Here is an 18,286-nt window from a genome sequence, read left to right on the forward strand (position 1 = left end):
TGACTTGGAATAAGTAGAAGTTAAAACTATGCTTTTCTTGAAGCCCTGCAGACTGGAGCAAGACAACTTAAATAAACTATGGGAAAAATCACTATAGCAACTTATATATAAACAGCCTTTATGCTTGTTGATGTATGGAATACTCAGAAAGTTCACTGCAACACCTGATTTAAACTACAACCAGGAGACTCTATCAGATTAGCACTACAATCTGAAGAACTACAGAGACTCTCAAAAAACTAGTGTATAGTCTACAGTAGATATTAACCTTTGTTTCTCTTCTGTTTTCGTAGAAACACCTTTTATTAAAAATCTGTTTGCCTGCTTCATATATAGAGTCCTAACCTGTGGAGAAAAGAAAGAGAGATCAGCCTGTTACTGTGTCTATATAGAAAGAAGTAGACATAAGAGACTCCATTTTGTTCTGTATTTGAGATGCTGTTAATCTGTGACCCTACCCCCAACCTTGTCCTTGCAAGAGACATGTGCTGTGGTGACTCAAGGCTTAACGGATATTGGGCTGTGCAGGATGTGTCTTTGTTAAACAAGTACCTGAAGGCAGCTTGCTGGTTAAAAATCCTGCCCATCCCTGGGCAATGGAACATCTCGGTGTAAAACCCATTGTGTGCTTTGTTTACTGAGCAAGGAGAAAACCGCCTTTAGGAATAGGATGGGACTTGCTGGAGCAATGCTGCTAAAAGGTTTATGGAGAGTTTGCATATGCATCTCAAGGCATAGCATTTTCCTTTAAACTTATTTATGTCACAGGGATTTTTGTTCATATGTCTTATTGCTGATTTCCTCCCTAAAACGATCCTATTGTCCAGCCACTCCCTTATGTTTAAGATGGTAAAGATAATTATCAATAAATACTAAGGGAACTCAGAGACCGGTGCCGGCGTGGGTCCTCTGTAAGCTGAGCGCCGGTCCCCTGGGCCCCGCTTTTCTTTCTCTATACTTTGTTTCTGTGTCTTATTTCTTTTCTCAAGTCTCTCGTTCCACCTAACGAGAAACACCCACAAGTGTGGAGGGGCAGGCCACCCCTTCACTAACCCATCTGTAATGCCACCTCCTGGAATGGGACATAGCTGTTTAACTGAACTGATCTATTCTTGGGACTAAGAGACTGATAAAAAAGATATAAAATGATATATTCAAATTTGCTATTTTCTGCTTATCCTTTTTGTTTTTCTACTCCTTTGTCTATCTGTTTCTGTAACCAAAAGGGGGGTCCTGATCCAGACCCCAAGAGAGGATTCTTGGATCTTGCACAGGAAAAAGTTCGAGACGAGTCCACAGTGCAAAGTGAAAGTAAGGTTGTTAAGAAAGTGAAGGAGTGAAATAGTCCATAGACAGAGTAGAGCATTCCCAAAAGTAAGAGGAGGAATACACCCACCGTAAGTACAGTGCTTGTTTATATATAGGATAACAACAACAACAACAAAATCACAGGGAGATGTGCTCTATTACAAGGGTTTGTCATAAAGGACTAATTTTCTCAATTACTATATTTTGCAAGAATTGATATTATTCTGTTTAAAGCAAAATTAGAACAAAAAAAGAACAAATATCTTTGTTCTCAAGATGTCAGGATATTGGTCATTCCTGAGCCTGGGTCTGTTTAGTAAACATTTTTAGTCTGTTCCCCTAACCATAAATATCTAGAGGCTAGGAATACCTAACCCCCTGGGAATGCAGCCCAGCAAGTCCCAGCCTTATTCTTCTAGATGGAGTCACATTCAAGATGGAGTCACTCTGGTTCGAATGCTTCTGACATATTTCCCCCATCCCTTTTACAAGAGGACCCATAATCGGGGTTGCAGAAGAATGAAGATCCATCTTCTGTAACTTCATGCTGAACAGGGGCAATGATATTCCTACCTACCTATTAGGGTCTCATATTCAGGTAGAGAGGATGGTAGAGAGGAGCTCGGTCAGAAAGCATCAGTATGGTGAGGGCCATTTGTAACTCTGAGTCCCAGCAAAAGGGATATCTGGAAGATTAATAAGTGTTCAATTTAAGAAAGCGTTGAGTAAGCTTATCTTGCATTCCTACACAAAAAGTACAACAGCAGTATATTCACAACAGCAAGGCAAAATCAGTGAAATCATCCCAAGTAAACTAAACAGGAAGGCTTGCCGAGAACTGGGCAGTTTTTGGAACCAAGCTGATATAGGATCAACGGACAGCACATCAATGACAGAGATATGAGTGTCTAAAGCTTTCATAGACTGGGTAATATTAAGTATACTGTCCAGAACATACACACAACATTCGGTTTTGAATAAAGCACAAGTTTCCCCTCAGGCTGCTGTTAAAATTCCAAAGTCATATAATTTTGTAAGGTCACCTGCCTAATCTGAGAAGTTTCCTAAGTTAGGAAGGTAAGGCATGGTAAGTATTATTGAAAGTTGCAGCTATGTGCTTGGCTAGGGCTTCGACTTGCAGCTCAATATCCATCATGGCACCTGTGAGGAAAATACAGCCTACAGGTAGAACCACAAAAATGCCCATTTTTGTCACATATGCCGAGCCTTTACAATTTCCCAGTCAGATGAGAGAGAGTTCAATTTGGTGAGGATATGTCCTGGGAGATAAGATGACCCCACATACACTGTCCAGTCCAATTATAAGGTAAGTATGGCCAGCCATGGGTTCCACAAGCCCATAACCATCCCCAAGGGGAAGGGTAGGCACCCATTCTTGGTGAATTATGTTGCCATCCCAACCAAATATAGTCTGTTAAAAGAAGGGTCTGATTACATTGTTGAGGCGGCAACCATCCGATATCATGTGTTCCAGTGTGGTGGTGACTATTATTGCACCTTTGAAAACATAGAGATCCTTTGCCTGATACCAGTACTTGAACAGCTGTCATCTGCCTAAGTCCATCATGCACAGTATAACCTAAAGTTGGGGTGGAGTTTAGCTGTTCCCTAATGACATGAAAAAGTGCCTTTTTTTTCTCTCCATAGGAGAGGAAAGGACTAAGGTCTGTGTGGCTATGGTACATGGGAAAAGAGAGAATATGTTTACAATATTCAGTTTCCCAATCATAATAAAGTCCCCATAAACTTAGGTTGGCCAGTTGAATATGCGAGGGCAAACCAGAAGTAGAGGAAAGTGGCAATTCTCCACATACCAACAGTTTGTCTGATTATGCAGAGAAATTAAAGTCTGTGCCCACTCAGCAAATAAGTTACTCTCTGTGTGATTCCAACTTATACCCAAAAGTAGGATGCCAATCCCTGTCTTTGTGTTACCAGTCCCTTTTGTTTATTTTGAACAGGAGCCAGAGGTCACTGGTTGATTCACGGGAGTAAGTGGTGTTAGTGTCTTGTGTTCGGTCGACCTGTGGGACATCATAAGAAGCAAGTTTAATTCAAGATAAGTGGACCCAGTTGTTTATTCCTAGAAGTTTAACTGCAGTTGGGATACTAAAAAGAACTTGCTAGGGTCCCTTCCATTTGGGGGAAAGTTGATCTGCTGGGGATCCTTCCTCCCAAGTTTTTAATGGGATACAGCTGGGTTATAATACGATTCTCTTCCTTTAGTTGGGGAAGGAGTCTTTGGTTTCCATATCCAAGGAGTGTCTTTTGCACTTGTCCTGAGTTGATTACATAACTTTTTAGCGTGAAAGTATCTATCAGGAAGTCTGTAGTTAAGAAAGGCCTTCCATACATTATTTCAAAAGGACTGAGCTGCAGATTTCCCTTGGGGGGGACGGGGGCACTGGAAACCTGTAACAAGGCTACAGGCAATAAAGACAGCCAGGTTGCTGATGTTTCCTTTTACAGTTTAGAAAGAGTCCTTTTTTTTTTTTTTTTTTTTTTGAGACGGAGTCTCGCTCTGCCGCCCAGGCTGGAGTGCAGTGGCCGGGTCTCAGCTCACTGCAAGCTCCGCCTCCTGGGTTTACGCCATTCTCCTGCCTCAGCCTCCCAAGCAGCTGGGACTACAGGCGCCCGCCATGTCGCCCGGCTAGTTTTTTGTATTTTTTAGTAGAGACGGGGTTTCACCATGTTAGCCAGGATGGACTCGATCTCCTGACCTCGTGATCCGCCCGTCTCGGCCTCCCAAAGTGCTGGGATTACAGGCTTGAGCCACCGCGCCCGGCCGAAAGAGTCCTTTTTAGCGTTTGATTGGGCTCTTTCTACTTTCCCTGAAAACTGTGGCCTCCACACTAAATGAAGGCAGAACTGATTCCTAGGCCTGAAGATACATTTTGGAGTATTGTCACTGTGAAAGATGGGCCATTATCACTCTGCAATCTCATAGGCAAGCCAAATCTAGGAATTGTTTCCTTCAATAGCAGTTTAGAAACTTCAATTGTCTTTTCAGACCGGGTAGGGAAAGCCTCAATCCTACTGGTAAAGGTGTCGATGAATAACTAAATATTTTTTTTTTTTTTTTTTTTTGAGACGGAGTCTCACTCTGTCGCCGGGGCTGGAGTGCAGTGGCCGGATCTCAGCTCACTGCAAGCTCCGCCTCCCGGGTTCACGCCATTCTCCTGCCTCAGCCTCCCGAGTAGCTGGGACTACAGGCGCCCGCCACCTCGCCTGGCTAGTTTTTTTGTATTTTTTTTTAGTAGAGACGGGGTTTCACAGTGTTCGCCAGGATGGTCTCGATCTCCTGACCTCGTGATCCGCCCGTCTCGGCCTCCCGAATAACTAAATATTAAACCCTTTACATGGGATAATCTGAGTATAGTCTACTTGCCAATCTTCACTGGGGTATGTTCCCCTAAGCTGAACAAGCCTTACTGAAGAAGGAGGTAAAGATTGGTTATTCAGATTATTCTGGGCACAGAGTTTACAGGCCCAAGTTACCTGCTTTACTGTTTTAAATAAACCTTTTACTTAAAAAAGATGAGACATTAACTGAAATTGAGAATCTCTTCCCAAATGAGTAGAATCATGCAAATGCTTAACTATTTCCCACTGGTTAGCAACCAGGATCAACAGTTTGTTGTCACTGATTACCCAGTCAGAAGAATCTTGAATTAAACTCTGACCTTTAGCCCATTCTTATTTCTCTCAGTATATCTCGGTTCTGTCATTACTGGGCTGGTAGGCACTAATATGCCTACAAGTCCAACTGGCTCCATTAACGCAGCGGCCTTAGCTGCAGCATCTGCAAAGGAGTTTCCCTTTGTCACACTACAGTCTCATTTTTGATGCCTTCTGAAACAGATTACACCTACTTCTTGGGCAGCAAAACAACATCTAATAGATTTAAATTTTCCAAGTGATGCTGCACAGAGGAGCCCTTAGCAGTTCCTCCCAGATAACAGCATGAGCATGAAGTACCAGAAAGTGTAAATGTTGATTCTTAAGTCCTTTTCCAGTTGCAGGGATCTAATAAGAGCTACTAATTCTGCTTTTTGAGCCAAAGTAGAAGCTGGTAAGGCTTCTATTCAGTTACCTCATGTTGACTGACAACTGCATACCCAGCTTTTCTGTTTCCCTGGTGCACAAAGCTACTTCCATCTGTAAGACATTCTACTTCAGGATTATCTAGAGGCTTAGCCTTTCAATTTGGCCAGCTGGAATAAATTTGCTCCGTAACTTGTTTACAAGAATGATTGGCAGGGTGCGGTGGCTCACACCTGTAATCCCAGCACTTTGGGAGGCCGAGGTAGGCAGATCACCTGAGGTCAGGAGTTCAAGACCAGCCTGGCCAATATGGTGAAACCCCCCCATCTCTACTAAAAATATAAAAATTAGCCAGGCATGGTGGTAGGCGCCTGTAATCCCAGCTATTCAGGAGGCTGAGGAAGGAGAATCACTTGAATCCGGCAGGCGGAGGTTGCAGTGAGCCGAGATCATGCCATTGCACTCCAGCCTGGGGAACAAGAGCAAGACTTCATCTCAAAAAAAAAAAAAAAAATGATATAGGGGTGCCTGTGGGTTCAGGCAGATAGGCAGCTGGATTTAAAGTCTGGCATACTTAACAGTTACATAATGACTCAGACTCATCTATGAATTTTCCTGAATTTTTCAGAAAAATGGCCAAACTTCTCTTTACATAGAGCCACATCAGACATAGAAAAGGGGACATGTACTCTTATAGTGCCTTCTTCTCTGTTTGCCACTTGTCTAAGTGGACAAAGATTTCCCTTTGGAGATTAAAAAGAGGCTTCACTACATGTAGTACCTGCAAGGCTAGATTCTTCAGGAAGTGGTGGGTATAAAGTAGGACTAGACAAGTAAGGGGAAGGGGATGAAGGGGTTTCAATACAACTTCCAGGTGGGCTAAAAGGAGAAGAGGCCAATGCACTGAATATTCAGAGCTGACAGAGGAGGTTCTGCTCCACCCAAAAATGCCCGCTGAACCTAGGGGGCTTGCATCAAGGGATCATCTGTTATCCTAGTTTTTTTTCTTCCTTTCCTCTCATCAAACATGCACATGCCTGCTGCAGGGTTTTCTCCTGACTGAGCAACAAAAATACTTGAACATGTGGCATTTCATCCCATTTTCCCTTCCCTCTTACAAAACAAATCGAGTTGAAGTATAGTATTCAAGGCTGTAGTTCCAGTAGGTGGCCATTTTTCTTGTTTTTCCAAATAATATCAAGGTCAAATAGTATTACATAGAAGCATCAATTTCCTCTTCTTAAGCCCATTTAATTTAAACTGGTCCCAACATTCAAGAATACATTCTAACATTGAGTTGTTTGGAATCAACAGCATGGGTCCCATGAAGGAGGCAGGTGATGTTGGAAGAAAAGTTCCAAATCTACAAGACTGTTTTGCCACTGGCCAAGTTCCACTGAAAAGGATAAGAGAGGTCTTAAGGCCAGTTGCATTAATGACGAGATCCCTGCTGAAAACCGAATTCTCTTATTCACACAAGCCAAATAATATAAATGAGCTAAACCATGTATCTTAAATAAACCATAACATGAAATCTGACAAAATAAATGTCAAATAAGGCAAACAAAATGAAGAGGATTTAGATGGGGATGACCAGAACAAGCGTGTTCTGGGCAACAATGGTAGCATGGATTAGACAAGCAAAGCCAATTTACCTGAATCCAAGAAAGGAAAGAATTTTTTTAGTGTGCAAATGAAACAGAAAAGCAAGGAGAAAAGTCCCCTGATTTCTATCTGTTTTAGTCTGTTCTCATGCTGCTAATAAAGACATCCCCGTGACTGGGTAATTTATAAAGGAAAGAGGCTTAATTGACTCACAGTTCAGCAGTGCTGAGGAGACCTCAGGAAACTTACAATCATGGCAGAAGGAGAAGCAAACACATCCATCTTCACATGGTGGCAGCAAGAAGTGCCGAGCAAAAGCAAAAGCGGGGAAAGCCCCTTATAAAACCATCAGATCTGGTGAGAACTCATTATCATAAAAACAGCATGAGTGTAAACTGCCTCCATGATTAAATTACCTCCCACCGATTCCCTCCCATGACATGTGGGAATTATGAGAACTACAATTTAAGATGAGATCTGGGTGGGGACACAGCCAAACCATATCAATAAAGTGCTTCTTTATTACAACTAGTGGGCATAGCTGCAGCAAAACATAACCACATCTGTCTAATCTTATCGCTCATACCTGTTAAATACCAAATCTCAATTAGCAATTTTAGAGATGGGACCTTAGCAGTTAGAGTCTTAAAATAAGCCAAATATAATAAAACCAAATCCTGCAATGCCTTTTGTTCCCAATGTTTCAAAAGCAAGTGGACAGAAATCAGGAGGTACACAAAGGAAGAGAAAGTTCAAATCCCTAAGACCAGTTAAATGAAGTTTCCTGAAAATGACAGTGAAACTGAGACAGCAACCAAGAAATTGATCCATGCAGCAAAAAGGACAAGGCAGATTAATACAAAGAACATAGCAGTTAACATCCCATGGTGCCAAACCCATTTTTAGCCAAGAGGGATTTTACTGAATGGGGCCTCAACCCCCTAAATCTTGGGAGGGACTCTAACCTTCCTAAGTTGGGCCTTGAACCCAAGTTCGGCCAAGTGTCTTTGACTTTCATTAAGGGGGTCTGTAACCTTCTCTGTCTTAGGAGAGAGTCAAGTTGGGCCTCTAACCTAATCCCATCCTCTACCTAGATAAATGCACTCCACTTACCCAAAGTTGGCCACTTGGTGTAGTGCACAGATGATTTTCCTTTGGGTCAGGGGTCTCTTCAGTATAATCCCTTTGTGGTTCACCAGAAAGATGTTACTGGAAAGGGGTCCCGATCCAGACCCCAAGAGAGGATTCTTGGATCTTGCACAAGAAATAATTTAGGGTGAGTCCACGGTGCAAAGTGAAAGTAAGTTTATTTAAAAAGTAAAGGAGTGAAAGAGTAGCTACTCCATAGACAGAGCAGGGCATTCTCGGTAGTAGGAGGAGGAATGCACCCACCCTAAGTACAATACTTGTTTATGTATAGGATAACAAAAACAAAATCACAGGGATATATGCTCGACTACAGGGTTTGTGATAAAGGATTAATTTTCTTAATTATTATATTTTATAAGAATCAATATTATCTTTAAAGCAAAATTAGGAATGCTTTTGTTCTGAAGATATGGGGATATCAGGACATTCCTGGGCCTGGATCTGTTTAGTAAACATTATTAATCTGTTTCCTTAACCATAAACATCTAGAAGCTAGGAATGCCTAACCTCCTGGGAATGCAGCCTAGGGCTGCATTGAATGATGGCTTTTTCCTAGTCCTAATTCAAGACGAAGTCTCTCTGGTTTGAATGCCTCTGACATGCCCAAGAAACTCTGCTATGGCTTGCCTGTATCCCCACCCATATCTCATCTTGAATTGTAGCTCCCATAACTCCCACGTGTTGTGGGAGGGAGGTGGTGGGAGATAATTGAATCATGGGTTAGTTTCCTCCATACTGTTCTCGTGGTAGTAAATAAGTCTCACGAGATCTGATGGTTTTATAAGGGGTTTCCCTTTTTCCTTGGTTCTCATTCTGTTTTGTCTGCTGCCATGTAAGAATGCCTTTCTCCTTCCTCCATGAGTGTGAGGCCTCCCCAGCCACATGGAACTGTAAGTCTCTTAAACCTCTTTTTCTTTATAAATTACCCAGTCTCGGGTATGCCTTTATCAGCAGCATGAGAATAGACTAATACAACCTCTGATCCAAATTTCTCCAAAGCTATCAACTTGGCTTTTTTAGTATGTAAACCTTAAAAGTTTCAAAATGAGGACTGAAGGAAGTAAAAATATTTCACCCCAAAATGTATTTATCTGACATATTTTGCCATGGCTGTTCAGGGGATCTGCAAATGAAGTATCCCTGCAAAGCTGCCTTTTGTGGGGGAAGAGCTGCATCTGTAGAGAAAATCTGTATTGATGCAGCCAGGTTCTTTCTGAGGCCTTCCATTGTCTATATCAAGAAAAGATTAACTGAGAATCTAACGACTTTAAAGGTCTGAAAAAGTATTCACCATCTAGCCTCTCTGAGGTCTGCTACCTGTTAAGTTTCATCTATATAACAAGACTACCTTTGCTAGCCAGGCTTCCTCTTATCTCTCTCTCCCATAACAATGTTTTGCCATTGTAACCTGTTTTGTCACAATCTAAGCCCCCATTCTTCCTGTAATCTCAATATGGTATATAAGCTTCTGAATCCTATTAGGGGTTGGAGTGATCACTCTGTGGTTCTCCCTTATGTACAAGTTAAGAAATGTGTGTGTCTTTTCTCCAATTAGTCTGCCTTTTGTCAGCAAATTTTTCAGTGAAACTTCAGAGAACAAAGCAGAAACTTTCCTTGGCATGTACCCCTAAATCTGTTTCCTTTTGGTGTTTTCCATCTTACAGGCTGAGGCACCAAAGCCGGAATCCTGGAAGTCACCCTGATCTCTGGCCTCTCACTAATGCCTCACACACAATCTGTCAACTTCTTCCTAAACATCTCTTCAGTGTGGCCTTTCTCTCCAACCCCACTACCACTACCTTTCTAGACACCATCATTTCTCACCAGAATTTCCGCAATAGCCACTGAACTTGTTTTCCTGCTTCACGTCTCATATGCCTCAAACCTAGTAATCTCACACCCCTGCATATCCTCAGCACCTGGAACAGTGCTGGCACGAAGTAGACACAAAATCAATATTCGTTGAATTAACAAGTGAATGAATGAATTGCTATTGTAGGGAACAAATAAAAACTTCCCCTTTGCTCTCTCAAGTTTTACTGAAAAATCAACTGACAAAAGGTATATTAATAGAAATGACTTTCAGGCCGGGCGTGGTGGTTCACGCCTGTAATCCCAGCACTTTGGGAGGCCGAGGTGGGTGGATCACAAGGTCAGGAGTTCGAGACCAGCCTGGCCAATATGGTGAAACCCCGTTTCTACTAAAAATACAAAAATTAGCTGGATGTGGTGACATGTGCCTGTAATCCCAGCCACTTGGGAGGCTGAGGCAGGAGAATCACTGAACCCAGGGAGGCGGAGGTTGCAGTGGGCCGAAATCGTGCCACTGGACTCCAGCCTGGGTGACAGAGCAAGACTCCATCTCCAAAAAAAAAAAAAGAAAGAAAAAAGAAATGACTGTGCTCAGAGAGGAGAGTCACAAAGTAATTACCCAAATGGGGTACAGAAGCTGATATACTTACTATCTTGAAGTTACTGAGTCATAAACTGAATCACACAATTACTCTTGAGATAGAAATTTTGTGTTCAGCATAATTCCCTTGAGATCCATCAACATTCTTATACTATTAGTTGTTCCTTTTTTTGCTGAGTAGTATTCTGTGGTATGAATGTACCACAGTTAAACTATTTATTCATCAAAGGATATTTGGGTTCTTTCTAATTTGGGGCTATTACTAATAATGCCACTCTAAATATTTGGGTACAGGATTTTATGTGAATATACATCTTAATTTCTCTGTGAGAAATGTCCAGTAGTGCAATTGCTGGGTCATACAGTACTTAATATGTATAGTTTTTTAAAGAAACTATCAAACTGTTTTCTAGAGTGACTACAGCATTTTACATTTTCACCAGCAACGTATGAACAACACAGTTCCTAGTTTCTCTACATACTTGAATTTGCGTTGTCACTATTGTTTATTTGAGCTATTCGAATAAGTAGGTAGTGAAATCTCAGTGGTTTTTAAAACATTTTCCTACTGGCTAATTATGTTGAACATTTTTCATAGGCTTATGCTATCTGTATATTCCCTTCAGTGAAGTGTTCTTTCATTTATGTTTGGCCCTTTTCTAACTGAATTGTCCTTTTACAGTTGATTTGGGTTTTTTGTTTGTTTGGGTTTTTTTCAGGTGGAGTCACGCTCAACCCAGGCTGGAGTGCAGTGGTGCAATCTCGGCTTACTGCAACTTCTGCCTCCTGGGTTCAAGTGATTACCCTGCCTCAGCCTCCCAAGTAGCTGGGATTACAAGCACGCATCACCATACCTGGCTAATTTCTGTATTTTTAGTAGAGATGGGGTTTCATATGTTGTCCAGGCTGGTCTCGAACTCCTGACCTCAGGTAATCTGCCCGCCTCAGCCTCCCATAGTGCTGGGATCGCACCTCGCTACAGTTTTCTCAATACAGTTGAGTTCTGAGGGTACTTTATATATTCTAGATACAAGTCTTTTGTCAAATGTGTGGTGCCTTCATCCATTTTTGTTGCTATAAAAGAATAGCTGAGGCTGGGTAACTTATAAAGAAAAGGGTTTCATTTGGCTCACTATTCTGCAGGCTGTACTAGAAGCATGGCACCAACATCTCCTTCTGGTGAGGGCTTCAGGCTGCTTCTATGCATGGCAGAAAGGGAAGGGGAGCCACTGTGCAGAGATCACATGACAAGAGAGGAAGCATGAGAGAGGGGGAGGGTGCCAGGCTCTTTTCAACAACCAGCTCTTGAGGAAACTCCTTGGGAACTAGTAAAACCATAACTCATTCATTACTGTGAGAATGGCACCATGCCATTCATGAGGAATCTGCCACCATGACCCAAACACCTCCCATTAGGCCCCACCTCCAACATTCAGGATCAAGTTTCAACACGAGGCTTGGAGGGTCAAATATACAAACTATACCATGTGGTTTACAAATATTTCCTCTTGCATATTTATGAAAATTTTCTCCTGGTAGCTGGTCTTGAAAGGCTGCACTGTCTACTCCCACAAGGTCTAATGATGATCCTGAGGTCAATAAGTTCTAAAAAACAGTGTTGTTGTTGTTGTTGTTGTGTTGTTGTTGTTTTTTACCATCACCAGACTGGTGACCTAAGAAAAGGCAGGACCATTGCAGGTGAGTCCTATTTCTGTTAAAAGCTTATTATGGACTAAGTACTGGGTTAGGACCTAAAGGATTAAAAGGCATCCTCTGTCTTCAGAGGGCTAGTTTAGGAAAGGAGACATTTAAATAAACCAAATACTACCAATAACAATTTGGCATGCTAACTACTAAGATACTTTCCCCAGGATACACTTATCACAAGGGAGAGAATCTAGGATTAGGCAGCTTGGGAAGTCTTACTGGAGAAAGGCTTTCAAGTACAGTTTAAGGAAACGTATTTTTTCATAGTTCACAGCAGGTCCTTTTCCCATATTACAACATATTTTCCAACCTGTCCAAATTTAGTTCTACTCTCCGTTCACCATAAATTAATAAGAAAGGCATACATGTGGATGATGAGCACTCTGATGATTCTCTTTAGGGAGTTCCACATGGTGCTCACACGTTAATGTGTTTCTGTGTATGCATTTTGCAATACCTGCCAGTTAGCTCTAAAACAGTCCCAAGATGGATCTGAGCCCATGTGGTATCTTGGCACCTTTTCTGTAAAATGAAGATATTGGAATGTCTATTTCACAGGATATGAGGATAAAATAAAATGATAAAAGCTCTTGAAAGGTGACTGACACATAATAAATATTAGATATTTTTATTATCATGATGGAAAATCCATTCATGTTATCTCCAAGTCCACCATCCACAAATTATAAGAATAGGGCAAAAGTTATATAGTAACAAACACGGAGAAGGCAAAGGATATCTTACCTAACTTTCCTAACAAGAGGGTGTGACGATGTCATGACATCACCATGGATGCAGTAATGGCCTTATCTTCACATAGGAAAGTCCCAGGTGTTAGAAAAGGTGCTATTCATCATAAAGGTTTTAAGGGGAAGTGAAAGGGTGGTGAGTGCAAACAAAAGCTTGGGACAGAATTGGGGCATCTACTTCAGTGGAGCATAACTCACTGTTAGTTTTCTAGCATAGTTTATGGGTCTTTCCTATATGATAGAAAAGTCCAGACAAGAAGTGACTGGTGACCACATACAATAATGAATGCTAAAATTGTAATTTTTAAAATTGTAATCTTGTCTCTGTAATATATGCTCAGTGTTACAACACAATTATTATTTTATAGATGAGGAAAGTGAGGCTCAGAGAAGCTAAACCCCTTACTTATTCAAAATCACACAGCCAGTAATAGTCAAGGCTGGAATCCCAACTAAGCTCTGGCAGACTGAATCCTATACTTTCCCTACACCAAAGAGCCACACGTACTGCTGGCTTCCTTCCCTGACTTCATTATTTTTGCCTAATATCAATAGCATGGATCATTTATTCATGATTGCCCTCGGTAAAGCCATTTTCTTATTCATTTAGGGGAAGACATTGTTTTCTTTATTAATCAGAAGAGAAAATGGTTAACAAAAGTTTGTGTTCCTAATTGAAATGATTCTTAAGATGAAAAGATAGAAAAACATGAAACCCTGCTTAAAACACAAGGCTAAAATCAGAATTTGTGGAGATGGATCAATCCAACAGTAAAGAAATCAATTTTTCTTTCCTTGTCGTTACTCATGTTCATCCATCCTTTCGCTGGCATTAACACTGTTAGGCCTGACAAAAACAACAATTTACATATTAATAAAGTCTACAATTGTGCTGTGCAACGCAGTAGCCACTAGCCATATGTGGCTCTTGAACCCTTGAAATGTGCCAATCCTGACTAAGATGTGCCCTAAGTGTAAAATGTACACTGGATTCCAACTAGTATCTAAAAAACAGAGAAAATATTTAATATTTTAAATCACATATTAAAATACTATTTTTAACATAATGGATTAAGTAAATTTAAATTAATTTCACCTGGGGTTTTTTTGTTGTTGTTTTTGCTTTTTTGAGACGGAGTTTCGCTCTTATTGCCCAGGCTGGAGTACAATAGTACGATCTCGACTCACTGCAACCTCTGCCTCCTGCATTCAAGCGATTCTCCTGCCTCAGCCTCCCGAATAGCTAGGATTACAGGCATGTGCCACCACGCCCAGCTAATTTTGTATTTTTAGTAGAGACAGAGTTTCTCCATGTTGGTCAGGCTGGTCTCCAACTCCCTGCCTCAGATGATCCGCCCGCCTCGGCCTGCGAAAGTGCTGGGATTACAGGCGTGAGCCACTGCGCCTGGCCTCACCTGTTTCTTTTCACTCATTTAATGTGGCTTCTCGAAAATGTAAAATTACATAAGTGGTTTGCATTTGTGGCTCCCATTATATTTTCATTGGACAGCACTGATACAAGATGAAAAAGAGGGGAGACTTACATTGAAAGGTAGCACATTTTCTTGAAATTTCTGGAGGGAAAGGTTAAAGGGGAGAGAACGGAGCTTGTTAGCAGTAGGTGTGACCTACTGCGGTAAACACCTAGTGTGAATTAAAAAGGGGGGGGTCACATATTTTGATTCTGTTTCTACTCCCTTCCCCCGATGCTAACGGAACAGGTGGCAGTCTCCCAGGGACCAGTCCTCAGCAGTCCGCGGGTCTCGGCCGGAGCCGAGTCGCTGAACACACCTGTGCTCCAGCGAACCCTGGCGCAAGGTCCACGCCCCCTCCCCCCGTGTTTTTATTTTCCGGGCGTCAACTGTCAGTCTCCCACGTCTCTCCTAAGAACTACCGAGTAGGCCGGGCCTGCCTGTGGTAAGCGTCCCCCTCACCCCTCATCCCCCCAGCCTGGCCCCGGGAACCCAGATGCCCCTGCCCGAACCTGGCTGCGGGCCGACTGGTGGCCGAGACGCCACTGGGCGGGCGGCCTGCAGGGCTTGGGGGCCCGCCAGCAGCGAACGGGAGGAGCCGCCCGGGCGCGTCCCGGGCCTCCGGGCCGCAGGGGGCCGCTGTGACCCGCCTGCGCCCCTGCCGCGCCGAAGGCGGGGAGCGGGATTTTGGGGGAGAATTGGAAAGCCGAGGGTACCTCGGGGGGGCGGGCGCTCTGGAGTGGCGGGTGCTCGGGCTGCCTTCCGCTCAGCCAGAAGCACTGAGCAGCCGAGCCGCCAAGCCAGGCCCGCCGCCCTCCTCCTCCATGAGGCCCGAGTGAGGCGCGGCGGCTACAGCCGACCCGCGGCGCCTTCCCCCCCGCGTCCTATCGCGAGCGCAGCGGCCCCTGGAGGAGGAGGCGGAGGAGGAGGAGCATGTCGGACGGTTTCGATCGGGCCCCAGGTGCTGGTCGGGGCCGGAGCCGGGGCCTGGGCCGCGGAGGGGGCGGGCCTGAGGGCGGCGGTTTCCCGAACGGAGCGGGGCCTGCTGAGCGGGCGCGGCACCAGCCGCCGCCGCAACCCAAAGCCCCGGGCTTCCTGCAGCCACCGCCGCTGCGCCAGCCCAGGACGGCCCCGCCGCCAGGGGCCCAGTGCGAGGTCCCCGTCAGCCCCCAGCGGCCTTCCCGGCCCGGGGCGCTCCCAGGTACGGAGCAGCTCTAAGGGCCCCAGTCCTCCTTGGCGAACGCTTCCCCACGGCCTTCCACGCGTGCGGAGGCCCGACGTTGTCTGCGGTCCCCACCCCCGGTTCCCCGAAAGCATTTCCCGAGAGGGCCGCGTGACCGGGTAGGGACGGGCCCGGAACCGGGTTTGGAAGGTGTCTGCTGGAATCCTTTGTGCGCCCGGCTGGGGGAGGGGCCGGGTGCGCGGTCTGGGAGTTCGCCGTCCCGGGAGGAAGTAAAAATCGCCTCCCTTCAGCAGCCCTCTAAAGCGAGACCCTAGCAACCAACCACCTCTTTTTCACCGACCCCTTTAAAAAGACAGAGAGGGAAAAAGCTTGCAAGCACTGATTTAGAGGCAGGTATGCCCATAAATGAGTCACAGCAAGTCTATTGTTCCTTTTTGTAGGCTATCTGTACACATCTCGGCGATAACCATAAATTTCATGACGGTTCCTATTTAACTCTTAAAAACAGACGCTTTTCAGATGGTTTTTCAGTATATACCAAGGTGTTGTATAAAGGAAGGAAAGCATCTAACGCCCCGTTTTTTTCTTTCTCAGAGCAAACGAGGCCCCTGAGAGCTCCACCTAGTTCACAGGATAAAATCCCACAGCAGAACTCGGAGTCAGCAGTGGCTAAGCCCCAGGTGGTTGTAGCTCCTGTATTAATGTCTAAGCTGTCTGTGAATGCCCCTGAATTTTACCCTTCGGGTTATTCTTCCAATTACACAGTAAGTACCCCCTTTTTCCTACAACTCTGGGTGAATTTACTGGAATAATGTGATTATTTGTTAATCAGAGTATGTTTGTGCTTTCTGTACTACACCTAAAAAATTTTTTTATTGTGAATGTTTTGAATTATTGAACTCAGAATGAAGCAAAGCTGATTCAGGAATATGAATGTAAGCTTGAGAGTACACATCTGTGTTCTTTGTTTCTAGTGATTATTCCATTATGTTAAAATAGACATAGTTTTGGTCCTAATTATTGTATGCAGAAATGTCCTGCGGGGTTGTGATAAAGTACTTACATAGGTATAAAGAACGTTTAAACTTTCAGTTTTTCTTTGTAACTTATATAACAACTTTAAAAAATAGTCATTTTCTTAAATAGTCGTACAAAGCACAGTTGGAATATGTAGAAAGGAATTTGTTGTACTGGATAAACCCAGATGAGTAAATGCATAGGGATTAATTGTAGAGAAGTTGGAGGGAATCATTGAAGAAATGATTGATGATGCTTTAGTTTAGGGCCTGTCTTTCCTGTCTTCTTAGTTTTATTGAAGTATAGCAGAGAATACTGTACTTAAGTGTCAGCTCAGTTTCATAGAGTGAACACTCAGCTAACCAGCATCACAGTCAGGAAATAGAACATTATCAACATCCCAAAAACTCCCTCTGTCTCCTTCCAGTTGTTCCTGATGTCCAAGTATAACCACTATTTTAACTTCATAGGATAGTTTTGCCTGTGTTCAAAGTTTATATAAATGAAGTCATATAGAATATTTTGTTTCTCACTTTCACTCAGTATCAAGATTACTCCATATTGTAGCATATAATTGGAGGTGACTTATTTTTATAACATTACATTGCATGAATATATCCCATTTGATGAACGTTGGTAGCTTTCACTCTTGGGTTATTATGAATAGGGCACATTCTGTGTCTTGCTGGCTGTATGCCTTTGTTTCTGTTTGGTATATACCAAGGAGTGGAGTTGCTGGGACTTAGGGTAGCCAGCTTTAGTAGAGACCGCCAAGTAGTTTTCCAGAGATTGTTCCACTGTACATTCCAAGTAGTGTATGATTTACAGTTGCTCTACTTCCTGGTCGGCACTTGGTATTTTCTGTTTAAGTTTAACCTTTCTGGTGGGCGTATAGTATCTAGTTGTGGTTTTAATTTGTATTTCCCTTATAACTGATAATGGCACACCTTTTTTATTACCTCTTTTTGGTTCTCCTTCCATATTTTACAGTAAAAGTATAGAAAAGCTATGTTCCATGTTTTAGATACTCCATGATTCTTAACACTGTATAGGAAAAAGCTTTGGGATTGGAAAGAAAAAGATACAGCAGGAAAAGCAATTGATAGAGGGTGCAAAAGGCCATCTATCGTGTGAGGTAGGAATGAGAGCATCTTGAGACTTGCCAGAAAATTGTATTTAGCTCACAGAGGAGGAGAACTATTAGAGCGCTATAAGTAGTTGGATAAACTCTTAAGGATGCTTGTTCTAGCAGCCACAAGCAGGTTCCCGTTTATTTTCTTCCCTATTGACTTGGGCTATTTTATGATGGAGGGATACAGGGGTGTGTTTGTAACAATCGTGTGTCAACTATCTTTACATGGTTCAAGTGACTTTGGGGCTGTAGAGCAGTATATAAAGTCATGTTAGTCCACTTACTTTGAGCCACTGCATCTTTTAGGCATTCCTTGCCATCCTCTTATAGATGAGCACCTCCTGTGCTCAATTTGCCAAAACAGATTGCAGCCTTGCACCTGGAAATCTGTGTGGCCTGCAGGTGTCTTCTCTAGCCCTGAATGGGTTTGTTTTTTCTTTTAGTTGTTTTAATTAATTACCAATACCTAAAATGGATATTAGAAAC

General features: G+C 43.1%; 1 protein-coding gene across 2 annotated transcripts in view; it reads left to right on the forward strand.

Moving 5' to 3' along the window:
- Positions 1 to 15,083: 15,083 nt before the first annotated feature.
- Positions 15,084 to 18,286, forward strand: part of PAIP1 (poly(A) binding protein interacting protein 1) — a 31,586-nt gene continuing 28,383 nt past the window's right edge. Inside the window, exons 1-2 of one of the 2 annotated variants that reach the window (XM_033179529.1) lie at positions 15,084 to 15,429; positions 16,246 to 16,415. In XM_033179529.1, the coding sequence (XP_033035420.1) occupies positions 15,402 to 15,429; positions 16,246 to 16,415 (198 nt within the window). In that variant the 5' untranslated portion in view covers positions 15,084 to 15,401. Of the gene's footprint in view, positions 15,670 to 16,245; positions 16,416 to 18,286 lie in introns of both variants that reach the window. The other variant, XM_033179528.1, reaches the window with a different exon arrangement.

The sequence above is a fragment of the Trachypithecus francoisi genome, unplaced genomic scaffold (assembly GCF_009764315.1).
Source record: "Trachypithecus francoisi isolate TF-2019V2 unplaced genomic scaffold, Tfra_2.0 Lachesis_group2, whole genome shotgun sequence".
NCBI classification, from domain to species: Eukaryota; Metazoa; Chordata; class Mammalia; order Primates; family Cercopithecidae; genus Trachypithecus; species Trachypithecus francoisi.